We start from the raw sequence: 23,713 nt of genomic DNA, 5'->3' as shown, positions 1-23,713 counted from the left end.
GTCTGTAATACCCTCAACGGGTTATGCGAAAGTGTTCCTTGAACAAATTGTACCCTTAGGAATGTATTTGTCAATGCACATGTGATTTTACATATATCTAAATGAAGGATTCATTGTACAATTATCGATGGATAAGACAAATTAATGCAAGGATTGGTTATACGTTTAAATGCTTTCCTTTCTCGACTAAGATGGCAGCGGGTAAATGTATCTTGACTTGGGGTCAGTCTTCACGTTTGCCGCATAATTTATGCAAACTAAAATTTCCACTTGAACATTTCATTCGCAATCTTATCTGGCATGCCATCACCCAACCCAACCCAACCCAACCCAACCCAATCCAGACCTTCCTGGCCTTATGCTCGTCCCCATTCCACAGCAATTAAGTGGAACACAAATTTCTTGTCCACTCCGTTTTGGGACGGACAGTCGTGCAGTCGGAGCGAAAGCAGACAGTACTTGGCATTATTTATGGCTTCCTCTTGGTCCCGGGCTCTTTGTTGCTCTCGTTTTGCTGCTCAAGGAGTTGTCTGGAATGATGATGGGATTGAGTTTTGGGGTTGCGGTCTGGGGGCTTGGGGGTGCACAATCCAAATTGCAATTAATAAGAGCCCTTAACCCAAGGGATGAGAGTAAACAAATCCAAAATCCATTGAGGCGAGGAAACCGCTTCGGTCAACAGCATTTTCCTTTCCTTGTTTTTTTTCTGCTTCTTCGATGGCTCAATTCGCTTTCGTTTCCCGCAGTTATCTCACTCTCTCTAGTGCTCGCTCTCGTTTTCATTTCCATTTTCATCGGCAAACAAATTAAGCAAAGTTAATAACGAAATCTTGTTTTCAACATAAACAACAAATATGCAAATGACTTCCATAACATTCAATGAGTGCACAGGCGAGAGGGCCTTGAAACATGCTGATGCTGCAGACAGACAACTTTGAAAACTTATGTACAAAGCAGAAGACGGATGGCGAAAGGGAAAGGGGAATGGCATTGGGGTTGGCCCTTATGCAAATGTGTACAGTGCACAAGCAGCAACAGGGGCAGGAGGCAGTCAGCCGATTCGGATCACGGCATAATTATCGGAATGAGAGCGAAAGGAAGCCTCAATTTGCATGGCTTTGAGGACTGTGCAACTGCGGAGTCGATGCAAACTGGAAACTGTTCAGAAATTAAAAGTTTCATTGTATTCTGAGTCACTTGGTTGCCTTGGTTTACTTCAGGTTTACTCTATGAACTGCTTGATCAGCGTTTGTCAAGTTGAAAAATCAACCAAGAGCACTGCTTGCGGACCAGCTACACACCGCTTGATCGCTTACTCAAGGAACACTGCTTGATCGATTTGCGCAGCTTCAGGGCGGCGCACTGCTTGTAGAATGATTTCCCGTTGCAAGCGGAGGGCAAGCGAAGCTGAAATCACATGTTGGAAATTAAGCTTTGACAGCCTTAAACAAGTATCGCTGATTAAAATCGATAGCTTTGTATGATGGCAGCAACAGGACCTGCGTCTGCTGCCGGCTGATTGATCAGCGAACTCGTTAGGAGTGCTGTCGTCATTGGGTGAGCACTCTTCGAAATGCAATTGCAATGATGCCACATGGAAATGTACCTTTATCCAGTCATCGTCCTTCTCCTCCACTCTCGCATCATCCGACATGTATACGATATACGGGAAAGGTGGGAGAAATATTTATATTCGTCCTCATATCCCTCTTCGTATAATCTGATGTAATCCAGGGGGAATCCAGGGGGAGTCCCACATCCACAGCCACAACCACAGCCACGAGTGCGAGTGCGAGTGCGAGTGAACTAGAGCATCCCCGGCCATCCATCCAGTCAGTCGAGTGTAAAATTAAAAAATGTCAGCAGGAAATTCCTTTGGCGGATGCTTCAATGTTGCGCATTTTGTGTGACACACAATTCCCCGATACTTCCACCATTCTCTACCTACCCGCCCGCCCGCCCCACACCACCAAGGCCTTCAGTGGCCCTTTCTCTGCTCCACGGCTGGACACAGGGGACAGGACACAGAACACAGGGCACAAAAGTTTTGTGGCAATTAGCAGGCGGCTCCGCTCTGCTCTGGCAGGTCGCCAACAAAAGGAAACTCTTCAAATGTCCACTCCAATTTACGCATGAAGTGAGTCATTCTTCCCGGCTCTGGTCACCCCTCTGCCAACAATGGCAGACAGAAATCTCTGCCAGGACATGGCTCGCTGCTCAGGTAAATCGTAAAACCCTAAAACCGAAAAACCTCCAACCGTAAGCCGACGGAAATCTCGGCTATTTGTCAGATTTTGTTATGCATAAGCAGACATACTCGTAGATATTCTGCTCAGTTTTCAGTTCTCTGGGTTCTCCAGTTCTTCTTCTGTGAGCGTGACAAATTCGAGTACAGGGAGCACTCACTAATGTAAAAATTCAATTCGAATTGCTGGACTTTTGTTTTCGCAAATTATGCAAATCGAGCCCAGGCCACAGGACTCACATCCCCAGCCAGAACCTGACCCCAAAAGGGACTACAGCAGCGGCAGGGGTGGCAGTCGCATTCTTATCACATTACGTAACAGGCCGCAGACTTGGGTTCAAATAACACACACACACACACACACACACACACACACACACACTCCACGGGGTGGTGCACAATGGTGGGTGTGGGGAGGGATGTCCATAGTTTATTTGTCTACACCAAAGATGCGTCCGGCAGATAGCAGGGTGTGCCCATGACTGCCCCTCTTTGTTTTCCTTTCAATTTCCACAAGATTTTCCAATGCAAATCATGTCAATCGATGACGCGACATGGGTAGCTGACGCATCTTATCCGATAAAAACAGAATGCCATACGAAAAGCAGCTTTAAAGGGAAAAATTGGTCTTTAAAATCTGTTTGAAATGTTCTTCTTAAAATCAAAGCAATTATCTCAAACACAAAGCTTTTGGCGAACCCAAAACGTAGTGCTCTGCAGCCGCTGTAACCCTTTCAACACACAAATTCATGGCATTAAGCCAGTCAATCTGGTGTAGCCAGCATAAATCATCAGATTAGACTGAAACTCAATCCATTATGCTGAATGTTGGAGCGAAGAAGAGTTATGCCCGACAACCCACAACAAATCCACTTTCACTCGCCTATCCGTACACCATCATAATTTTCAATTTCTTCGCGGGAAACCCAAACAAAATATTAATATCGATTGCTCCCGCATATCCCACAAAAAAAGCGCTTAAAATGTTACAACCAAAGAAGCAAAAGACATAACAATAAAAAAATTGTACGCCCAGCCGGAGCGGAGAGGCTACCCCTTTTTGTTGTCTTCCCTTTATTTTTACGTTGTGTTATTTATTTTTTTTTTTGTGGTTTTGCAACCCCATTTGTGCCTCTTCCGGGGGCTGTGCGCCCTGCTCTTGTCATTTTAGACACAATTTAAGTAAGCGTAAAACTGCAAATTGCTCTTGGACACTCCAGTCGAGTGGGAGCTATCTAGAGCTATGGAGTTGGTGTGCTGTGTGGACGGGGAATGGGGTATGTAGCACAATAAATTCAACTAGCACGCGCTGCCTCGTCGAGTCCTCCGGTTAATGCACTCCACGGCTGTTGATCTGGGATGTGGATGCGGATGCAAAAAGGGCGGTAACGGGAGCGACATTGTCTCATTGTCACGCTTTGCCAGACTCTGCATAATAAGATGACAAGGCGGCCGCTGTGACCCATCTCCACTCGAGCAGGCATCCACCCACCGAAGAGCCAACCAACCAACCAACCAACTACCCTAGACTTGAACTTTGAGCTTGAAAGTTGGTTGAAGCGGCAGTCAGGCAGGCAGGCAGTATTGATGCCTCTGCTGGCAAGTCAACTTCCTTAGCCGAAAGTCAATTTATCATAATTTAAAATATATTTGACTAAGCTGCTTCTATCCCCCGTTCCCTCCGAGCAGACTGCCACATTAAAGCTGCAACTCACGAAGCCTCGACTACAGGCACACCCTTCGCCCCACCTCGATTCGTTTCGTCTGGTGGCGACTCGTCTCGTCTGGTAATCGTATTAGTTGCACATTTGAAAGCCCCTGCTCCTTGCTCCCTTTGCTCCCCTGCTGCCTTGAATTTTGTACCCCCAAACCGATTGAAAACCGTGCTTAACATGTTGTAATTGCAATCGTCGAGTGTCTGGCGGACTCGAGCTCTCTCCCACAATGGATTTGCGTGCAAACGACAGGCAGACTACTTCAAAAGTGAATGAAATTGTTGTCGCAAATTAGGCTAATGGAATCGAGGGAAGTCGAACGGAAAGTGCGAGTGATATCGAAGGCAGTGCCACAAGGAAGAGGACAAGCTGATCGCCAAGCAATACACAGCATCCACAGGGTCGCAGCTTGATGTTATGCTCAGTTATGCTCCGAGTTCCAAGAGTCCCATCTGTAGCAAAGGCGGAAGGAGGCTGCTCTGCCATCTTCTTTTCTGCGAATATGGCGGCGCTTCCGGCTGCCTTTGATATGGCAAAATGGCGAACATGAACGGGGATTTCCACTGGTTTCGTTTAGTTTGTTGCATGTTTGGACATGTTGCCTCGCCCGCTGGCCATGGCTGTACGTGACATTTGGCGGAAATGGCAGCAGCAATGTCAGCAGCAATGGCAGCAGCAGCAGCAGCGGGTGGGCCAGGAAGGATAATCCCATTTGACTTGTTTTGCCATTATAAGTGCTTTGTGCAAGCAATTTCTTATGATTTCCTTTCGTTTTCCAACATTTTTATTGAGTTTTTCGCTACAAAGAGAAAGGATGCAATGATCAACGTTCGAAACTTTAGTTGTAGAAACAGGGATCCGCCAGGAATGGATAAACTATAAGCAATAAACAATAAACAAAAGAGCATGCTAAAAGCTAAAGCAGAAAAGTTCTTGAAATGAATGCGATTAGTGGAGAACGGCGAAGAGAAAGGATAAGTTCGCACAGAAAATGAATGAAAGGCAAGGAGCATAACTATTGCTGCCTGCCTGCGACTCGACGACAATTCCTTCACTGCTCCATCTGCATCGGTGCATCTTCATCTCCCCCCCTGCTCCAGAGGGATCTGTCATTAATCTTCCACAGAGAAAGCTGCAAAAGCGGCAAAAGGAGTGAGAGCCAGCGGAGCGAGAAATGCCGAAAGGAAAACAAAACCGGAAGCGTAACAACAACCGGTTGCCCGGGAGTGGGTGGCTGCATAAAAGAACGAAATAAATTTAAATCTTCTTTACAAGCAAAATCTAATAAAAATCCATTTCATTTGATGGCAGAACCAGCAGCAGCAGCAGCAGAAGCAGAAGCAGCAGCAGCAGAAGAACCAGCAGCAACAGGAACAGCAGCTGATGCGCCCGGAAAATGGATTACAGCAATTTGCTTTGTTGCACAAACAGCCGCCATGCCCCGCAACCGCCCCCGCCATCTTCACCCTTTTCGTTTTCTTGTATTTTTTTGGTGATTCTGCTTTTGCTTTTTTGCTCCGACGGATAAATATAAATGCTGACACCAAAAGTCTGCACTTAGCTGCGATTCTCCTTGTCCATCCATTGCAAAACAGAGCACATTTCGAGGACCATCAGAGCGCTAAAAGAAGGCGAAGTTTGCATTGAGATTTCCATGCCAGCTGCCGGCTGCCGGCTGCCAGAGCTGGCGGGTGGCACAACCATCTAATTTGTTGTGGCAAAAAAGGGGCTTCGAGACGGGTATCCCCAATGTCGCATTATGCGATAATGTTCTTCCTGCTGCTCGGAGCAAGGCAAGCGAAAGGATGCGTGTGTTAACCCGAGGATAAGCAACTATCGATGAAGCTAGACAACGGCAGTCGCTGTATTTACATAATCAAGAAATAATTATGCCACAGATGCAGCAACATCAACAGCAGCAGCAGCAGGAGCCAACATCCAGGCAACACTCTCGTTCTCTTACAGATATGGGGTGGCATGTCAAAAGTTGCTGTGACACACACACACACACACACACACATGTGTGTGTCTGCTACCCCCAAAGATGGTCCCCCCTAATGGACAATTGACCCTCATCAGGAGCGGCAGCATGCGGTTACATCCTCAGTTGTGGATGTGTTGCTCGAACCAAACCCCCCCCCCCCCAGTCCCAGCCCACAAATGATGCCATTGTACATGACAATATGTGGCTGACCTCGTCGTCTGTGCCCCCAAATCCCCTGCCCCACAATCTTGCATGGATCCCAGCCCCAAGCCATGCCCCCTCCCAACCCGTCTCGAAGGTTTGGCTTTTAAAGTGATTGCCGGGTGCCACAGGCTGGGGGGGGATTGGCGGGGGTGATGGCTTGTGACGTTCTGGACAAAAAGTGCAGGCGGTGCTCAAGTGAAAAGGCAGCCATAAACATGCAAACTCAATTAAAACGATTTCTCATTTAGAGCATTCAACGTCGCCGCCGTCTCACTCATCGATACACTCGACCAGAGCCTTCACAGCACCAACCACCGCAGCCCAACCCACAGAGCAAGCAGTCCAAGCAGTCCAAGCAGTCCACCAGCCACCCTTGTCCATGGCTATGCCATCATCTCTACCTCCCACTCTTTCTCTCGCTGTATCTGCAGCCCCAACCGATGTCAGATTTCATTAATTATCGTTTGTAGTAGTCCACACCATACCACAGTTTCCGTCCCTAAACCGGTTCCTGCCACCGCAGTGGAGAGGTGATACGAGAGGTGAAAACTGACAGTGGAACGGTGACTGGAAAGGAACCCACAAATGGGTACTCCCTGCCCCCCTCCTGCGAATGCAAATCAAACGGATAATTGACTTGACAGATCGGTTGGGTCTCTCGTACAACTATAGATACCGCTCGGACGGAGCCCCATCTGGGGACTGTCAAGTGGTAAACCAACGTACAACTAAGGGCGGGGATCCCTTCATCGGAGAAGCTGGATTCCAGGGTGCACTAATCTGTGGGGAATCATGAGTGAGGTAGAGTTTTTTTTGGGGAATAAATCCCAGTAACCCATAACAGAATAGGAACACAAGAAATAAAGAGAAATACCTTGCTTTAGCAAGGTAAAAATGTAAAAGTTTTAGAGCTGTGGATGGTACAGTGAAGCCACCAGTTTGGGTATGCCACTTAGCCGTACGTGACTGTGGATCGTGCAGAGATGTAGGAGTGTCTCTCCACCTGAATGACTGACACGCGGGCATTCATTTCATTCTGTGGCGCAGTTTCTGTTGATGTGCGTTTCTTTTTTAGGGCCACATGTTGCTGCATGTTGCATCAATTTTATGTGCGGCATCCCCCGCATCACTGCTCCAGACGAGCTTTTATAGTTGATTAAGGCATATCAAATGTCAAATGTCACTAAAGTCAACGTCGGGGAGGGCAATGTCTGTTGTAAAAACTAAGCAAAATTCGTTTGCCAGCCGGCAGGGGGGCTGGCGGTTGGTTTATGGTGCGGTGGTGGTATTGGTGCAGGCGCTCTTCAGGTACACATCACTTTTCCTTCCTTCCAACAACCCGCTGTTTCGGCAATAAAAGAAAAGAAACAAATGGGAAAAATGAGGAAAATAAGGAATACATGCAGAGTACATGCGGGGTACATGCAGCTTATGTGGCGTCGAATTTATATCGCTTTGTTAGAAAAACAAACTCACTTCCATCCCCTCCCTGGAGGGCATAGGCTTTTCATGCCTGCCTGCCTGTCTGTCTGTCTGTCTGTCTCAATTGCCAATGACGCCTCTCTGATGGCAGCAAAGCGAGAAGCGAGAGCGAGATACTGCTATTGCCCTCCCCCCGAAAAAACAGGAAACGGAAATTGAAGCATAAAATTGTTCTGCCAAGTTCTACTGCAATTCCTTGCCCCTGTCCGGTTCCAGCCAGTCTGGAAACGCGAAAATGTTTTCGATTAGCAGGCAAGCCGCTGAATGAAGTACAAAATAAATGATGAGAGACTGAAAGTGAAACGATTAATGTTCAGTCAGTGATGATCCTCGATTGTTGTTCGATGCATTTGAATTTCTTCAACTTCTATTTTGCTATTTGCTATTTGTTTAACTGTAATTTATTCAATTTCTATGCACTTTCGGCTCTCCTCCCACTTATTCCCCACTATTTAAGACCCAATCTATATGGTTCTGCAATCCAGTGCACTTTTGTTTCATTTCAAGTCCAATTTTTCTCCATGCCCCACATGCATTCCTTTTCGATTCCACTTCATTCCTATGTCAGTTGAAGCTCCAATTAAATTGTTGAGTCGCCGCTAAGCTTCAATTAGCCCGACACAAAGATGACAGGCGCTGAAAATAATTTCGAAAAATATCCAAGTAATGCCAGAGCAAGCAAGACAGAGAGAGAGGCAAGAACGGACAGAGACAGAGACAGAGAGAGACAGCGAGAGACAGCGATAGAGAGTTGGAAATTTTAATTATATTTGCAATTGCAATGCCATAAATTCGGCAACCAACATGCCCGCCCACCGCACTGAGCGTGGCACCGACACCGAAATATGTGGCAAGTTATTTTAATATGCCACGAAAAAGTGTCGCAACTTTCTTCTCTCTCGCTCCACATCCCACCACCTACCATGCCGCCAGCGCTGGCTGTCTTTGGGCTGTGGCTGCGGGTAAAGCTGGCATGGGATTGAGGCTAAAGAAAACCTTAAATTAAATTGCAATTTGTGGTTTAATTTATTTTTATCGCACAGACACCGGCACAGGCACAGGCACAGGAACAGGAAGACTTAGAGGCTCAGCTCAGCCCCGGAATGGAGGAGTGTGGGTTATATGCTATATATAGCCAGCCGAAGGTACAGTACAGTACAGCCTCTATGGGTTGGAAATGTTCAGTAATCTGTGGAGATAGATTTTGCATTCAATCTTTATTCAGATTCAAATTGTAACACTCGCTCAAGGTGCGGATGGCTCGTCCACAGTTGGAGTAATTATTGAGAAAATATTGGGTAAATATAAAACTAAATCGAATAATGACGTTCCTTTTCCCAAGCAGAAACTCACTCAAAGTACTCGCTCTTTCGTGTACTCGTTACTCGCTACTTGTCCACGCTTTGAAGCGCGCACTGTAGATAGATAGACACTGAGCCAAGCACCTGCTATTATTGGAATTTTAATTTCCCCATTTTAAAGCGCGTCAGAACTGGGGGGAACCAAGGACCAAAGACACCATGCACACACACACACACACACACGACAGCTGAGGTGTGCGCCCAACCGTACCGCCCTACACAAATAAAGTGCCTAACCCACACGCAGAGAGAAAGAGAGAGAGAGAGTGGAGAGATGGGGTCTGGGCAAGGAGAAAGAGATGAATGCATGGACGTGTGTGTTGTGTGTGTGTTGCGTGCACTGAGTGCTTCCTTCCTTCCGTGGCATACAGTGGCGTTCGTCATGTATTCACTCTGGCTTCTGGCTTCTGGTTCTCTCGGTTTCTCGTTCCTTTCCTTTTTTTGCGTTCGTTTTTAGTCCGTGCTGTTTCTGGTTTTTGGTGTTTTCGGTGTGCAATTTCACGCGAAGTTTCCAGCGCATCAATCAAAGCTGACAGCGGCTTCTCTTTCACACACACTAAGAACATGTGTGTCTATCTATCTCTCTCTATCTATTTTTGTCTGTCTGCCACATACCCCGCATCCCCGCAAGCCCCAAGCCACTACATGGAGCTTAGGTAAGCGCCGTGAAAGGCCTTGACTTTGATATCGGATGTATCCCATTTCCCCCCCTGACGCGCCGGATGTTGAAAAATTGCATCGATGCGGGGCATTCGATTAACTGGCAAAACGGTTGCGAAACGGTAATGAATCGGTTATGAGTTGGTAGGCATTCAAGATCATCCGATAAGCTCTCCATCATATTTCATTTAAGTATTTTGTGGCCACAAAGGGTATTGCCATATTTGGCATTAGTTTTTCGATCTTTCGATCCTAAGCCCCGGGAATGAAAGTGAACCCATATGCGAGAGCACTTGGCATCCCATCAGAGCGAGAGTTTAAGCTGGAAGGAGGGAGGCCGCAATCTGTAATCGGTGGCTTCCGCTTACATTGTGGCAGCAAAGCAGATCCCCTCAAGTCCCCACTGGGACGGGTAGCAGGGGAGGAAGCGCACACGTTCGCGGCGACACCTTTGTGGCATATCAAACGGAACTATGCGGAACGAACACGTGAAACGACAAACGAAGAGAAATGGGAGTGAGCGGCAGTGGCAGTGGCAAAGAAAAAAGAAGTAACAACAGAATGTCAGAGACAATAACTTCATCCAGGATGAGAAAGGTGCAAAGGCAAGGAGCAAGCAGGAGGTGGATAGGATAGGGGTGTGGGTGCTGTGCTGTACGAGTATTTTGTAATTTGATGCCGGGGCATAAGATTGCCAAAGGGGGAGCGAGGCCGAGCTACCGAGCAACCCACCCGGTGGGCATAATAGGCGGAAACCGGAAGTTAAGTGTAAAAATAATAATAAAGGTAGCTCTCTGTGTGTGTGTGTGTGTCGCTCTTTTTCCTTTGAGCCGCATGTTCGAGCCTGAAAAGCCCAAGCCCCATCCCCCCCCCCCCCCCAATATGGGTCCTGCTGCTGTTCCTTCCTTTTTCCCCACGTTTTGACTTTTCCTTTTCGACGCTTCCTATTGAAATTTATGTGCATGTCCGTGCCGCTCTGTTCCTGTCTCACTCCCTCCCTCTGCTGTTGGTGCTCGTTGCTCGGGTGCGCGCTCCTTCGTTTAGGGTAAATGTCTCCCCAAGGATAATTCGGGCATGAAATTACAATCGAAGTGATGCAAAAGTGTTGGCGCCTTTTGTCTACTCTAGCCAGAGTTCTCCCTTCACACCAACAGGAGCCAGCAGCCAGCAGCCATTAAACTGAGCAACAAAATCGGAAGCAGAAGAACAAAACAAAGAAAACAACGACAATGCGGAACAATGGCAGGACTAACACAAAATGGCAAGGTCCTGTACCTTTTTTTTGCTGCCCACCGTTGTATATTGCATGTGTACAATGTTCTAAACCCTTTTAGGAGTTTCTTTCAATTAAAGGAGGTTCCTCCTTGTGGACTAAGAAGGTTTAAAGGTTCAATTTAAATGACACTTTCTTATGGGCTCCGGACAGTAGTTATTGGCAATCAGTGTCCGTTCTCCATAAGAATATATTCCTCATATCTTGGAAGTCTCTCCACTGATGCTCTGGATGCTCTGTCTTCATTAGTGTTCACCTGTGCCATGTCGCTCCATGGAATGATCCAATCAAAGAACAAAGACGAAACACTTACCAAAGGAAAGGGTGAAGGAGTCGCACCACGACAAAGGGGGTGACGGTATGAATGGAATGGAGCACAGGTGCAATTTTTGTTTACGCTTTTTAATTTTTGCTTTATTGTGCGCAATTTATGTTCTATTTTCGTATCTACCCAGCTATGTCTCTGTGTGTCTAGAAGTTTATGTAACACACGTCGGGTCTCACCTTCAGTCCTCCACCCTCGCCCCTCCTCGACGCCCCGTTTGCCCCACACAAGCGGAACGAAGAGCAGCTCCCGCGGCAAAGTGTTTTTCCATTGTTTTCCCTTTTTATTGCAGTTACTTCTCTTGTTGTTCTTGTTGTTGTTGGTTTTTCATTACAGTTATACGAGCATTTCCTCGAAGGCAAGTAGAACTTAAGGGGTGACGGTGGGGCTGCGGTACGGTGAATATTCCCACAAGAACTGTCATAATGGGACGAACATCCATCTCCCACGGATGGACAACAGCTCCATTCTGCGTTGTGTATTTACTTGTTCTCCAGAGCATATCCTTAACCCTAGCTCGCCATGATTAATGAATCTTTTTGCTGCATGTAGCCATAGAGCAGTACGGCTTGAATATCCGAATCTTTTGGCACTTTGAGAATACGTCTAAATTATATTCAAATCGATGTAAATGGAGGATTGATTTCTAAACTATCCATTATCCTAGGCAGTACACTCCATGAAAGCCATCTCCTGAGAGCTATGTATAAATATATTTTTATATTCATTTTTCAAAGTGTCACCACAAGTTGTGGGCTGCAACTAAATAGTTTCCACCTGTTTTGTGGTTTATGCTTTGTGGCTTAAGCTGCTGGAAAATTATATATTTTAGAGGAAAATATTTGTATAACAAATCTTCCATTCATAAAGAATCAAGCATACTTTCTTAAGCTTAATTTAAGCTGAATTTCTGTCGTGGAAAGACTCCTCTCCTGAAGTATATCTAAAATGGGTAATGCAAGCCACGATATGATATGAAACGATATCTATGCCATGCCGGAATCCACAATGAGCGCTTATCACCCTGGGGACGATATAAACGGGGTTCCCCCCTCGTTTTCCAGCCCCATTTTCAACCATATCCTGGATGACTCATCAAAGACACATGTGGTCCAGAAAGGAATAAAGAATAAAAATGGAAAAAAAATGAAAACTCACAACAAAAACACAAATTACGACCTATTTTTCGAGACCCTCCCCCTGGCCCCCTTCGGGCAGACAGCACGCACATGCCGAGAGTGAGGTGGGTGGAGGGGAACGAGTGCGCGTTCGCATAAGGAAAGTCTATAAAAATCCACAAATAAAATGTCATTTGCCTGGTACGTGCCTGGCATCTACTTATAAACTAAATTAAGGATAACATTTGAAAAATTTGCACAAAATAAAATCAAGCCGAGGTCCGCTCCGGATGAAAACAGAACCGAACAAAACTTGGATGGTACACGAGTTCGCGGACACGATGTCCTGAATGCTTAAGTTGAAAATGTATTCTTACCCCCCCCAAAAAAAAAAAGGAAACACTGTACATACATCCCCAGCATCCACACCCCTTGGCACCCATAGAACACATAGAAAGGGGCATAGAAAATAGAAAAAAAAAGAGAATAGGAGGGAGAGCGGTTGATGTGGATGTGGAAGCTGAATGAAATAGAAATACACACAATAATTTAAATTGCTTTACAATGAAACCCTAAAATGTCAATAGAGTCGGCGGCGGCGTTATTTTCTTTTCCCATTCATTCTGTCTGGATCTACGTACCATCCCCTCACTGTTCGAACGCCACTTTTTAGTATGCAAAGTGTCTGCTTGTCATCGCACATACACCCTCTTGCCCACTTGTCATTTCATTTGCCAGTGGATTCCATTGTGCATAATAAAGGGAATAATAATATTCTTTAAGCAGGGGGATCTGTTCTCACCAACATGATCCACATGAGTCCTGATAAAGTGCAGCTAATTGTTGAGCCATCAACCAAATGGCTTCAAGCACTTATTCAAGTTATTTGCTTTGACTGAAGTAACGACTGATTGCAAAGTTTCATTAAGGAACGACCCTGTATGGAGCGGATCTAAGGAGTGACAGAGACATGCAACCAGAAAGTAGCTTCATATTTGGGGGCCAAGTATTTCTATCTCTCAATGCTTTGTCTCCGTTTAATCAATGATGAAAGGCACCCTTCGGGATTGTCTTCCTGTGCAGCAATAGATTAATTTTACTACTCATAAACAACTTCCTGAAATTAGGGTACCTTCAGCTCCTTTTTAGTTTTAATAACAAAGAAATTTCTATATAAATTAGGTTAAATGAAACTTCGATCTATATATTTCGGTTTGAACTATGAAGAGTCCTCTTCACTAAGTAGGAAAAGTCTCTGAGCAGTGACATAGTTTCCATTTTGCTGCTGTCTTGTTTCCTGGGGTGATGTCTGAAGTAAATCCAATCGGACAATGGCAGCAACAGTGTGTTGTAACACGTACACGCCTGTGCTAAATATTTCAACACGATTCTGACTCGACACAAGCAAACTACTCACTTAGCCCAGAGCCAAAAAAGAAGCAGGAGCTGGAGCTGGAGCCACAGCCATAGACAAAGCTGAGAGCAGCTCAAAGGCATGGGAGCCAAAAGCATTTGCACTGCATTTAAAAAACATTTGCGGTTTTTACGCTTAATCATCATCAGTGGCTGGGAGCAGGAGGACAGGCGGGGGGAGCGTGTACGTCCAGGACATGAAACACAGGACACTGGATGTTAGCTTGAAATTCCCAGCACGCTTGTATATATTAATAAAAATGCATTAGTTCACATTTATTTTGCACATAAAACGTGTAAAAGTAAGCAAGCCAGTCCAGTCCAGTCGAGTCAGTCAGTCAGTCAGTCAGGGTGCCCCCCGGGGGCAACTTGTGAGAAGATTTCACTTGCCCAGGGGAGAGGAGGGTAACAGACAGGAGCAGACAAACCAGACACAACCAGTCTACATGGGTCGACCCACTGGACTGTGGCTTTCACTCGACTCATTTAAAGCTTAGCGACTTTTACTTTTATTTCAACGCCTGAAAGCAAAATAATGTACACGACATTGCCCACCCACACAACCAACCACCCACCCAGCCAGCCAGCCAGCCAGCCAGCAGTCGCTCGACCAATCCTACTAGAACCATCCCCAGCTCCATGCCCATTTTCCATTCCCATTTCCCATCCCGTAGACAGACAACCTGTGCACTTTCGCTCTCATACGATGGTCGTAATTTTAGATATTCGTAGCACGTGCAAATTATGTACAATAATAAAACGGCAGCAAGAAGAAACGAAGGAAAGCACAGAATCAGTCGTCGTGCCACAGCGAAAGTAAGATGAAAACACTGTCTACTGCCTGCTCTGACCATAAACTTTACTCACCCACTGTCTATCTGTCTCTTAGTCTCTCTGTGTGTCTGCCTCCTGTCGCTTTCGGTGACTGACAAGAACATAAAACATGTCTGCGCCTAAAGTCTGCTGCATTTTCAATGCCCAATGCCTCGTAGCAGAATATCGATTGTATTCCCCAGAACAGAGTCTGTGACTGTGGCTGTTGCCACAAGGAAAATTGCAACAAGTGAGTGAAAGAAATTGTTGCAGTCGCAGTGTTGAACAGTGATAATCAGTAGTGACCGCTCAGTGTTGGCTAGTTTTTAACTGAGTTCTACGTTCCCTTTTGCCAGCACATATTTTGAAAGCTAACAATAATCATAGAGCTGCAAAGTGCTTTAAATGTTGTCTTTCACAGAGGATTATCCTCAATAAAAACGAGAAGGGACGTGTGAGACGCTTCTTACGCGTCACAACTTTTATACCCGGCACTCAGTACTACATCTGCACCTTAGCGGTTATTTGTCAACTTCGCATTTTTTCTTCATCTGTCATCTGCATCAACAACACTACTCACGCCAACACGCTCCTTTAGCTCGCCACCCTTCCCTAGAGCCACACACTGCAGAGTCAGGGCAGAGACGCGGCAGAGGCAGAGGCAGAGACGTGTCTGCGCGAAGCAGAGTGTGAATGAGAGAATGTTAAAAAAAAAAAACAAATATTAGCTGTGGGTTTAGCCGCTGAAAATTCATTTCTTCATTCTGGCTATATTAATGATCCAATTGGTGATTTTATAGATATGGTCATTCCCTACGGAAAGGTGTTTCCTTTTATCTTCAAAACTGTAGGACTGGGAGGTTTTCGCCCTTTTTCGGGGGCGGAAGGGGGCGTGGCTCATTTTTGAAATACACTTGTAACAGTGTGAGCATACAGAAGTCTGGATGTAAAATGTGGTGGCTCTAGCTTTTATGGTCTCTGAGATCCAGGCGCTCAACAAGACGGACGGACGGACAGACGGACACACAGACATGGCTCTATCGACTCGGCTATTGATGCTGACCAAGAAGATATATACTTTATTGGGTTCGGAAACGTTTCCTTCCGTGCGTTACATACAACCGTTATTCGCACAAATACAATATACCCTATTTACTCTTCGAGTACCGGGTATAATTAAGATCGTACCTTCGGGACAATATTAATACATTATGTGATGCCTTCCCTTCCCACCAGATCTGCCTCCCAAAGGTGCTGCATAATATTTAACACCCACTCGTCGCCCGATGGTTATCATTAGCTGTTATCCCCGTAGCACCCGCAAAAGCAACCCCCAGTCCTGAGCCAGTTTGTCATCCCTGTAGGCTGTTTAAAAATGTTTATAATTACTTCAATATTTTGCTCTTCCGCAACGTTTCTGCGTGTTTCTTTCACGTTCCATGGCCATAACAAATTACTTAGGTCATCAATTATGAGGTGAGACACTCACACCTCAAGCGCCAGCAATGTTGTCGCTCTGCTGTTGCTTCTGCTTCGACTTCTGTTTCTGTTTCTGTTTCTGGTTTGGGTTCTGCTTCTGATTCTGGTCTTTTGTTGGGAGTTACTTTTATTGCTTTCATTATGATTTCATGTGGCGTGAGGCACGTTCACCAGCGTCACTCCAGCTGCCAGCTACCAGCCACCCCCAACTCTCCCATCAGAGCCGGAACATTCCCCGATTTCCGCAGACGACGACCATTTGTCTAACTTGGGCTCGGGCTTGAGGTGCTCCACTGCTTCTCTGTGGAGTTGGGGCCTCGGTTTGTTAATAATGTTATCTTTTATTTATACAGAGTAACTTTTTTGCTTTTCGCTTAAACTTTGTTCGGTGCTCTTTGTGTGGAAATGTAATTGCATTTGGCTCCCACCTTGATGGTAGGTGGAGCACCTGACAGCCTGAACTTTGAATTTTTTTTGTGGTAAGGGTGAAGAGGCCTGGTTTGGCATTTCAATGTTTTACTTTTCCCACTGAACCTTCACCCTCAAAATGAGTGAATGAATTATGAATGAAGACTCAATAGAATTCGACTGAATTTGTGCGAGGCTCGTTGGCACAACATTTAAGCGAAGAGGAATCACTAAAGAGACTCTCTTTGAATTGTGATTATTCTCGGAGCGTGCCCAAATAATAAACTTCGATTTATGATTCAATATTTTTAGTGTGTATTTGAAATAAATTAAACAACGTTTTGCTTAGAGAGTAGACAAATCAAGTAAATGCCCAGTGGCATGGTGGCTGGCAGTGCCACGAATAACAAGTGATATCCATGTGGCTGCAGCCTAGGGCTTGTAGGTGAGGGGACCGCCGCAGTTCTTGTAGCAGAGGTAGCTGGGGCGCGTGCGCCACTTGCGGCAGTAGCGCCGATAGCAATTGTTCGGATTGGGCGAGGGCGGACGGACGGTGGGTGGCCGAACGGTGGGTGGCTCGTTGGTGGGTGGCTCGTTGGTGGGTGGCTCGTTGGTGGGTGGCTCGTTCGTGGGTGGCTCGTTCGTGGGTGGCTCGTTCGTGGGTGGCTCGTTGGTGGGTGGCCCATAATTGGGTGGCTGTGTTGGTGGCTGCGTTGGTGGCTGCGTTGGTGGCTCAGTCGGTGGCTGCGTTGGTGGATCAGTCGGTGGCTGTGTTGGTGGCTCTGTTGGTGGCTGGGTTGGTGGCTCCGTTGTGACTACATCGATGCTGCAGTCGTTGGCCACGTTGCCAATCAGTTGGTTCAGCACACCCACATTGGCCAGCACATTGGCATTCACATTTACCAGCTTGAAAATGCGATTATTATCGCCCACAATCTCCGTGTTGGGTCCACCTGCAAGAGGGAGAGAGGGGTATGGGGTAAGAGAAGGGGCTCCTTGAGATCTTATCGTTTAGAGTGCACTTACGGCTGACGCTGTTGCCCACGCAGGCGGCACCGCTGCCCTTGATCATGTTCAGGGCTGCCACATTGGCCAGGATGTTGGGTTCCACGTCGATCAGCTTCAGGATTTCATTGTTGTTGCCCACAATGATCTGTCCGGGTCCACCTGAAAGAGTTTTGATCTTCAGCACAATGTCCTTGAAGGCTGATTAAAGCAGGCAACACTCACTCTTGACTGAATTGCCAACGCCTGAGCCGGAACCAGAGCCGGAGCCGGAGCCGGAGCCGGAGCCATCAATGCTGTTCAGGGCCAAGAGGCTGGCCAGCACGTTGCCACTGACATCCACGACATTGATGAGCTTGTTGTTGTCGCCGGTGACAGTGTCCCCGCTTTGAGTCAGAAAGTTGCCCCCTAGTAGACCACCGCCAGAGGAGCCGCTGCCGCCGCCCGTGATGCTGTTCAGGGCCAAGGCGTTGAGGCCAATCGGCAGAGCGACATTGACCAGCTTCGAGACGACATTATCTTTACCCTTGACAGTGCTGCCACTCGCTGGAACAACAAATTAGTCAGCAAGCAGAAAGGACTTCAGTCCAAAAGCTACTCACAATCGATTTGGTTGCCAATGAGTCCGGAGCCGGAGGAAGAGCTGCCGCCTGCGCCCGTGATCTTGTTGAGGGCAAGCACATTGGCTCCGATCGGAGCTACCACATTCACAAGACCGCCCAGCAGATTGTTGTTGCCAGTTACCGAATCTCCCGATGCTGCGAGCGAGAAGAAAGGAACATCACAATAAATTCAGCGGAGGAGCAGACAGGAGGGAAAACTTACAAGTAATTTGGTTGCCAATCAATCCGCTTTTGGTGGCAGTGCCAGAAGAACCATTCGTAGAGCTGCGAGTGGATCCAGTGGAGGCAGTCGAGCCAGTGGATCCTGTAGAGACAGCAGAGCCAGTGGAACCAGTCGAACCAGTGCCCGTGGAGCCAGTGGAAGAACCACTTCCGGTTGAGTTCTGACCCGTAATGGAGTTCAAGAGAGAAACGGCCAAGCCGAGCACAATATCGGCATCCACCAGGGTGGACACTGAATTGTTTTTGCCCTTAATGACTGTACGTGGACCCTCTACAAAGAGCACAATGAAATCATCAGCAAGTGAGGATCAGTAAACCATCTTCCCAAACACTTACGTAGATTTTGGTTGGTAATGGCGCCACCAGATACTTTGGTGAGAACTGGAGCCACTGCCCCAACGACAGCATTGGCACTGACGAGACTTGTCTTGCTATTGCCATCACCCTCAATGACAGTGTCCGGTCCCTCTGCATTGGAAGAATTCGAATTGAATAGTTTAAGGAGCGAATTCCCAAGTGTTTTAGCAAGCCAACTCACGTTGATTTGTATTTCCAACGATTAGTCCAGAGGGGCTGCCAGAAGTGGTGGAGCCACTGGATGTCGTGGAACCACTCGAACCCGTGCCAGTGGTGGTGCCTAGCAAGCCCGTTGGAGAGCCACTTCCGGAAGTAGCACCCGCAGCCTGTCCGGTAAGGGAGCTGAGAACAGCAAGGGCCGCCTGGACAACAGCATTGACCTCCACAGCATTGGCCACTGTGTTGTCGGAGCCCGTAATGGAAGCAGTTGGACCCTCTAGAATGATTCAAAAAGGTAAGAACTAGAAAATAGATATGGAAAACTATTCCACTTACGTTGATTCACGTTGCCCAAACTGCCGCCGGATACATCGCTAAGAATCGGAATCGCTGCACCAATGGGAGCGTTGGCCTTAACCAGACTACCCTGGAAGTTGTTTGTGCCTTTGATGACAGTGCCCGCCTCTGTACAAGAAAATTGAATAGTTAAATGAGGAATTCCTGTGTGAGTTTTAGTATCAACTCACGCTGATTAACGTTTCCAACTGTGGGTATAGCACGCTTTGCTGTAGCCACCGACTTTTCGCTCATCAAGCTCTTGACATCCTGCAGAGAGCCACCGCCGTTGAGGCTGTTGAGCGCCTCCACATTGCTGTTGCTGGGGGGACTCACAATGGAGCGATCGAGGGCCGTCATCAGGCCGAGCAGCACCACCTTGGCCACACCCATCTCGAGGAGGCGAACCGCCCAGCTATCGGGAGTGGCGGCACAGAAGCCGCTTCTGTGACCCTGCGAAATGGTCGTGAGGCTGTCCAGCAGGGAGACGATCAGCATGCTGAAGGCATTCACCTGGAGCAGGCTCATGCCATCGGGACCCACTGAAAGAGAGCGAGAGAATTAGTCCTGATCAGCAGTCATAATTCTCCACTCGTTATAGCTACTCGTTATGGCAACTCGTTGCTCGTTAAACTTACTTTCTTGCAGATTTTGGATGATGTTGTGAGCCTCGCTACCCGAGGCACCGCACACTTGCAGCAGGGTATTGAGAATCGTTGTCAGCTGGGTTACATTCCGCGCCTGTAGGAAGCTCAAAACCGTCTCCCGCTCGCCCTTAGTCGCGGCAAGGGGGTGTCCGACGCGCCGTGTGAGTCGAGCACCTGTGCCCTCTGCCATCTCGAAATCGTCCTGCTCCAGGGCCTTCTCCTGTCGCTTCTGCTGGGCGCTGCTGCTCTTGATTATCTGCGCCACCTCGTTCTCAGTGCACTCGATGCCGTTGAAGGAGCACAGGGCCAGGAAGGACTTGAGTGTCAGGGTGAGACTATTCTTGTCCTGCGACTTCTCAATGTCGCGGATGATGTGGCCACAGGTTGCCTCCGACTGGGCACCAATCAGAATGTCGATGATCACGTCCATGCCCACATACAGCTGGTCCGCCTCGCTCTGGGTCTCCCTGGTCTCGTTGCTGCGCAAGGACTTCATCGTGGTCTCCTGGAAGGGTGTTAGCTTAATGCCACGCGCCTGCATGCTGGCCAGCAGCAGATCGGCCAGATCCTTAGCGGCCAGACGCCCAATGTTCGTCACACGTCGCACCACTTGGGCCACTGTGGCTGCTGTGCGGCTGTCTACCACGTCAGGTGTGAAAGTCGACGTTGTCATTGAGTTCGAGGTGGATGCGGTTGAAGTCGAGGCAATTGTGCTGATGAAGGATGATGTAGGGGTGGAGGAGCCGATGGGCGAACGCTTCGTTGGCTTCGCCTCGTGGGGTATGAGGAAGCAGGTGGACAACAAAAGGAATAGCTGAAGGCGCCACATCTTGAACGATTGGATGCTGAACTCTTAACTCTGAACTCTCGAATGCTTGATCTTAACGCTGATGGAACTCGTCGGTGATTGATAGATCTCGCCACGATCCGAGCGCTTTTATGGTCGATGCTTATCGCCACTGGCAAGCTTTTCCCTCACCCGCACAGCGATAGCCACATGCCACAGCATTGGCATGCTGTAAACGTGCCCCCGCGATCGTCATCATATCATTGCTTCAGAGCATTCTTTCTGCATGTTCTGGCGTGGGTCTTATCTCCATCTCGCAGCTGAAAACGAATCAATGGTTTGCTACAAAAAGTGTGTGAGCTTCATCAGAGAAAGAACAAAAAAATCTGATGGGAACGAGATTTGATTCCGCTTCAGCATAAATATTGTTCAAACAGAATAAAGACTGATTCGACTGGGTGCATCAAAGTTGGATCTTTTTTCCCGTAAATGCTGAAACGTTCCGCTCATTTATGATTCTTTCTGAACCTTCCATTACTCCATGACTCAACGTTAGAATTTTCCAGCTCAAATGATGGCTGCAGTCACCCAAATAGCCCCAATGTTCTGTCAAACCCAATTTTGTGGGTATCTTTTTTGGCTGAAGCACGTGACGCCAGCTGTTGGGGGTTTACGATTTTGGCACTATGATTTCCGCATAGAGATACGAAACACCTGGCCCAAATGCGCATTGTACTCGTATAAATGCACAAAGCTCGCCTCAATGTGTCCAGTTAGAAGTTAGACCAACGCGCCAAGACCTAGCCCAATCCAAGCGAATCCGATGGCAGCCTTCACACAGAACCAGACCTTTGCTGCGCTGCTCTTGATCGCCCTGGCGGGCAGCACAGCGGCTCAGACTTTTACGCAAGAGGATCGTGGCTCCATACTGAAGTTCATGGATGTGCTGCTGAATTTCCTGGACTTGGAGACGGACAACACCACTAGCACAGTGTCGCCCTTGGAGACCACCACCACAGTGCCCAGTGAACCCACAGGGGAAACCACCGAGAGCACTGACACAACGAGCAACTCCACGGTGGGGGAATCAACGAGTGAGGGAACAACTACGCTGGCATCGAATTCAACGGGATCGGACACAACCACAGAGGTTACATCCACTACAGAGAGACGTCGCATTTGCTTCAAACGTGTCTGTTACAAATTTAGCAGCGACAAGGGCTATATCTACTAAGGGAGAGGCGACGACTGCTCAGAATAGCTCATTCATTCATTCATCAACACAAATAGGGGATAGGGGATCAAATCATGCACTCAATATAGGCAGATTGGATTACAGATCAACCGATTGCCATCAAGCACTCGTCAGAAATCTTTCTGAGTCTAAAGAATCTGCTGAATTCAGCAGAAAGAAGCAATCATCAGGCACAGAATTACTCCATTTCATGCATGACAGCTCGATGCAGTCATTGAAGCACTCGCTGATTATGTGGACTCGCTGAATCGTAAATGCCATTAGCAGTGTCCTTCCCTTTGGGCAACTGGACCGTGCAACCTTAGATTATGTAATTGAAATCGTTTGTTGTGCCACAAAAACCAATATTCTGCAAGTCAAAATGTATTCAGCAATCATTCGAAAAAATATATGCATTTATGTAGAAACATTTTCAGTGCACATATAGCCTCTGCTGTAGTTCTGCTGTCGTTCTGTCTTTCTGTCTTTCCCCAGAGGCCTGAACAAATTATTTCAATTAAAAGTTTTCGGGCAAAGCACTTAATGCCAGCACAAGTTGGGCGTTTATGTGCGCAAATCTTAATTGTGCCAAAAATACAAGCTATAAATTTGTATTTCAACGAGACACCACAGACACAGATACAGATACAGATACAGCTACGTACCACGACGAGTACACACAGCAGCAGCAGCAGCAGCAGCAGCAGCACAGGAGGAGGAGTGGGGTAGTGGGTGTTGGAGTGTATGTGTGTGTGTGTGTTTGTCTGTTTGTGTGTATGCATGTGGAAAAGGCCAACTCAAACTGACAGACAAAGCCCATTGGCAAAAGCTTTGTGGCTTTTCATTGAGTCGTAAACAAATGAAATTTAATTCGTGAAAAGATTTACTTGAATTTATTGTGCAAATAGTTGAATGTCAACGCTGCCGCAGCAGCAGCAGCAACAGCAGCCAGCCATCAAATGGAAATACCCAACTCCACATCCCAGATCCACATCACTCTTCAGATTCATTCAACATTTATTTCTCTATGCCCCTCCAGTGTCGGTGTGTATTTTGTTTGTGTTGTGCAAAATAATTGCCAAATTAAATGAAGCCACAAATATGCATGGGCTGACTAACTAACTGACTGACTGACAGTTGCTGCTGCTGCTGCTGCTGCTTTTGAACGTGTTCAACTTTCTAATCGAATTCCTAAAATAATCTTAAATCCGAATGCCATCAGTGGTAAGCAATCCACGGGGAATGCCCATTAAATTCCAAGCAATTCGATGCATTAACCAACAGAAATAGCAACGAGTTGCATCTACATACAAGTGACGAGTGGTAAATGCTGGAAGCCTCACTCTATTAAAATTCTATCTGTAGGAATTTTCAGATGTAAATGTTATTTATAGTAGGCAGGCTCCTGCCACGCAGTCATTCAGTTTGGTTGGTATGGAACTTATATTGATTTTCACCTCCCCCTTCCTAAGCAAAACTGATCTATTATTTTGTATCCCTCAAAGTGAGTGCTAACAAATTAATTGATTTGTCCGCCGTTTCCTGCCTGAGAACTTTTTGGGCTTCGGGGCTTCGGGGCATCGGTCATCGGGCTTGGGTTCGGCTTCCTCGTTGGCCTTGCGCCACGTGCCGCAGTCATTTAATTACTGACTATATTGTTATTATTATTTATCCCACACCCTGCCAATCCCCTTCATATGCGTGTCAACAACTTAACGAAGTTATCACACACACAGACACACGCACACCATGGCAGCGGATTAAGCGACCGCCGCGTGAAGCACTTTAAATTAGTTTCGTTGCATAAACAAGACCCAAGGGTGGCTGGCAGTGGCTGGGATTGAGAATAATGCACGCGTGGCC

General features: G+C 47.1%; 2 protein-coding genes across 2 annotated transcripts; one reads left to right on the top strand and one right to left on the bottom strand.

Moving 5' to 3' along the window:
• Positions 1 to 16,771: 16,771 nt before the first annotated feature.
• Positions 16,772 to 20,727, bottom strand: LOC117590706 (cell wall protein IFF6). Its single transcript, XM_034283604.1, has 10 exons — positions 19,821 to 20,727; positions 19,374 to 19,724; positions 19,183 to 19,311; positions 18,869 to 19,123; positions 18,667 to 18,798; positions 18,311 to 18,601; positions 18,088 to 18,243; positions 17,711 to 18,031; positions 17,507 to 17,647; positions 16,772 to 17,433 (listed from the first exon to the last, which is right to left on the bottom strand). Exons 1-10 carry the CDS (start codon positions 20,656 to 20,658, stop codon positions 16,913 to 16,915), a joined length of 3,135 nt encoding a protein of 1,044 aa, XP_034139495.1. The 5' UTR covers positions 20,659 to 20,727; the 3' UTR covers positions 16,772 to 16,912.
• Positions 20,728 to 21,395: 668 nt separating this feature from the next.
• On the top strand, positions 21,396 to 22,073 carry LOC117590707. The gene has a single exon (XM_034283605.1). It carries the CDS (start codon positions 21,440 to 21,442, stop codon positions 21,848 to 21,850), a length of 411 nt encoding a protein of 136 aa, XP_034139496.1. The 5' UTR covers positions 21,396 to 21,439; the 3' UTR covers positions 21,851 to 22,073.
• The last annotated feature ends 1,640 nt before the right edge of the window (positions 22,074 to 23,713 follow it).

The sequence above is a fragment of the Drosophila guanche genome, unplaced genomic scaffold (assembly GCF_900245975.1).
Source record: "Drosophila guanche unplaced genomic scaffold, DGUA_6, whole genome shotgun sequence".
Lineage (NCBI taxonomy): Eukaryota > Metazoa > Arthropoda > Insecta > Diptera > Drosophilidae > Drosophila > Drosophila guanche.
The sequence above is the reverse complement of the archived record's forward strand: the minus strand, read 5'-3'. Positions and strand labels throughout refer to the sequence as shown.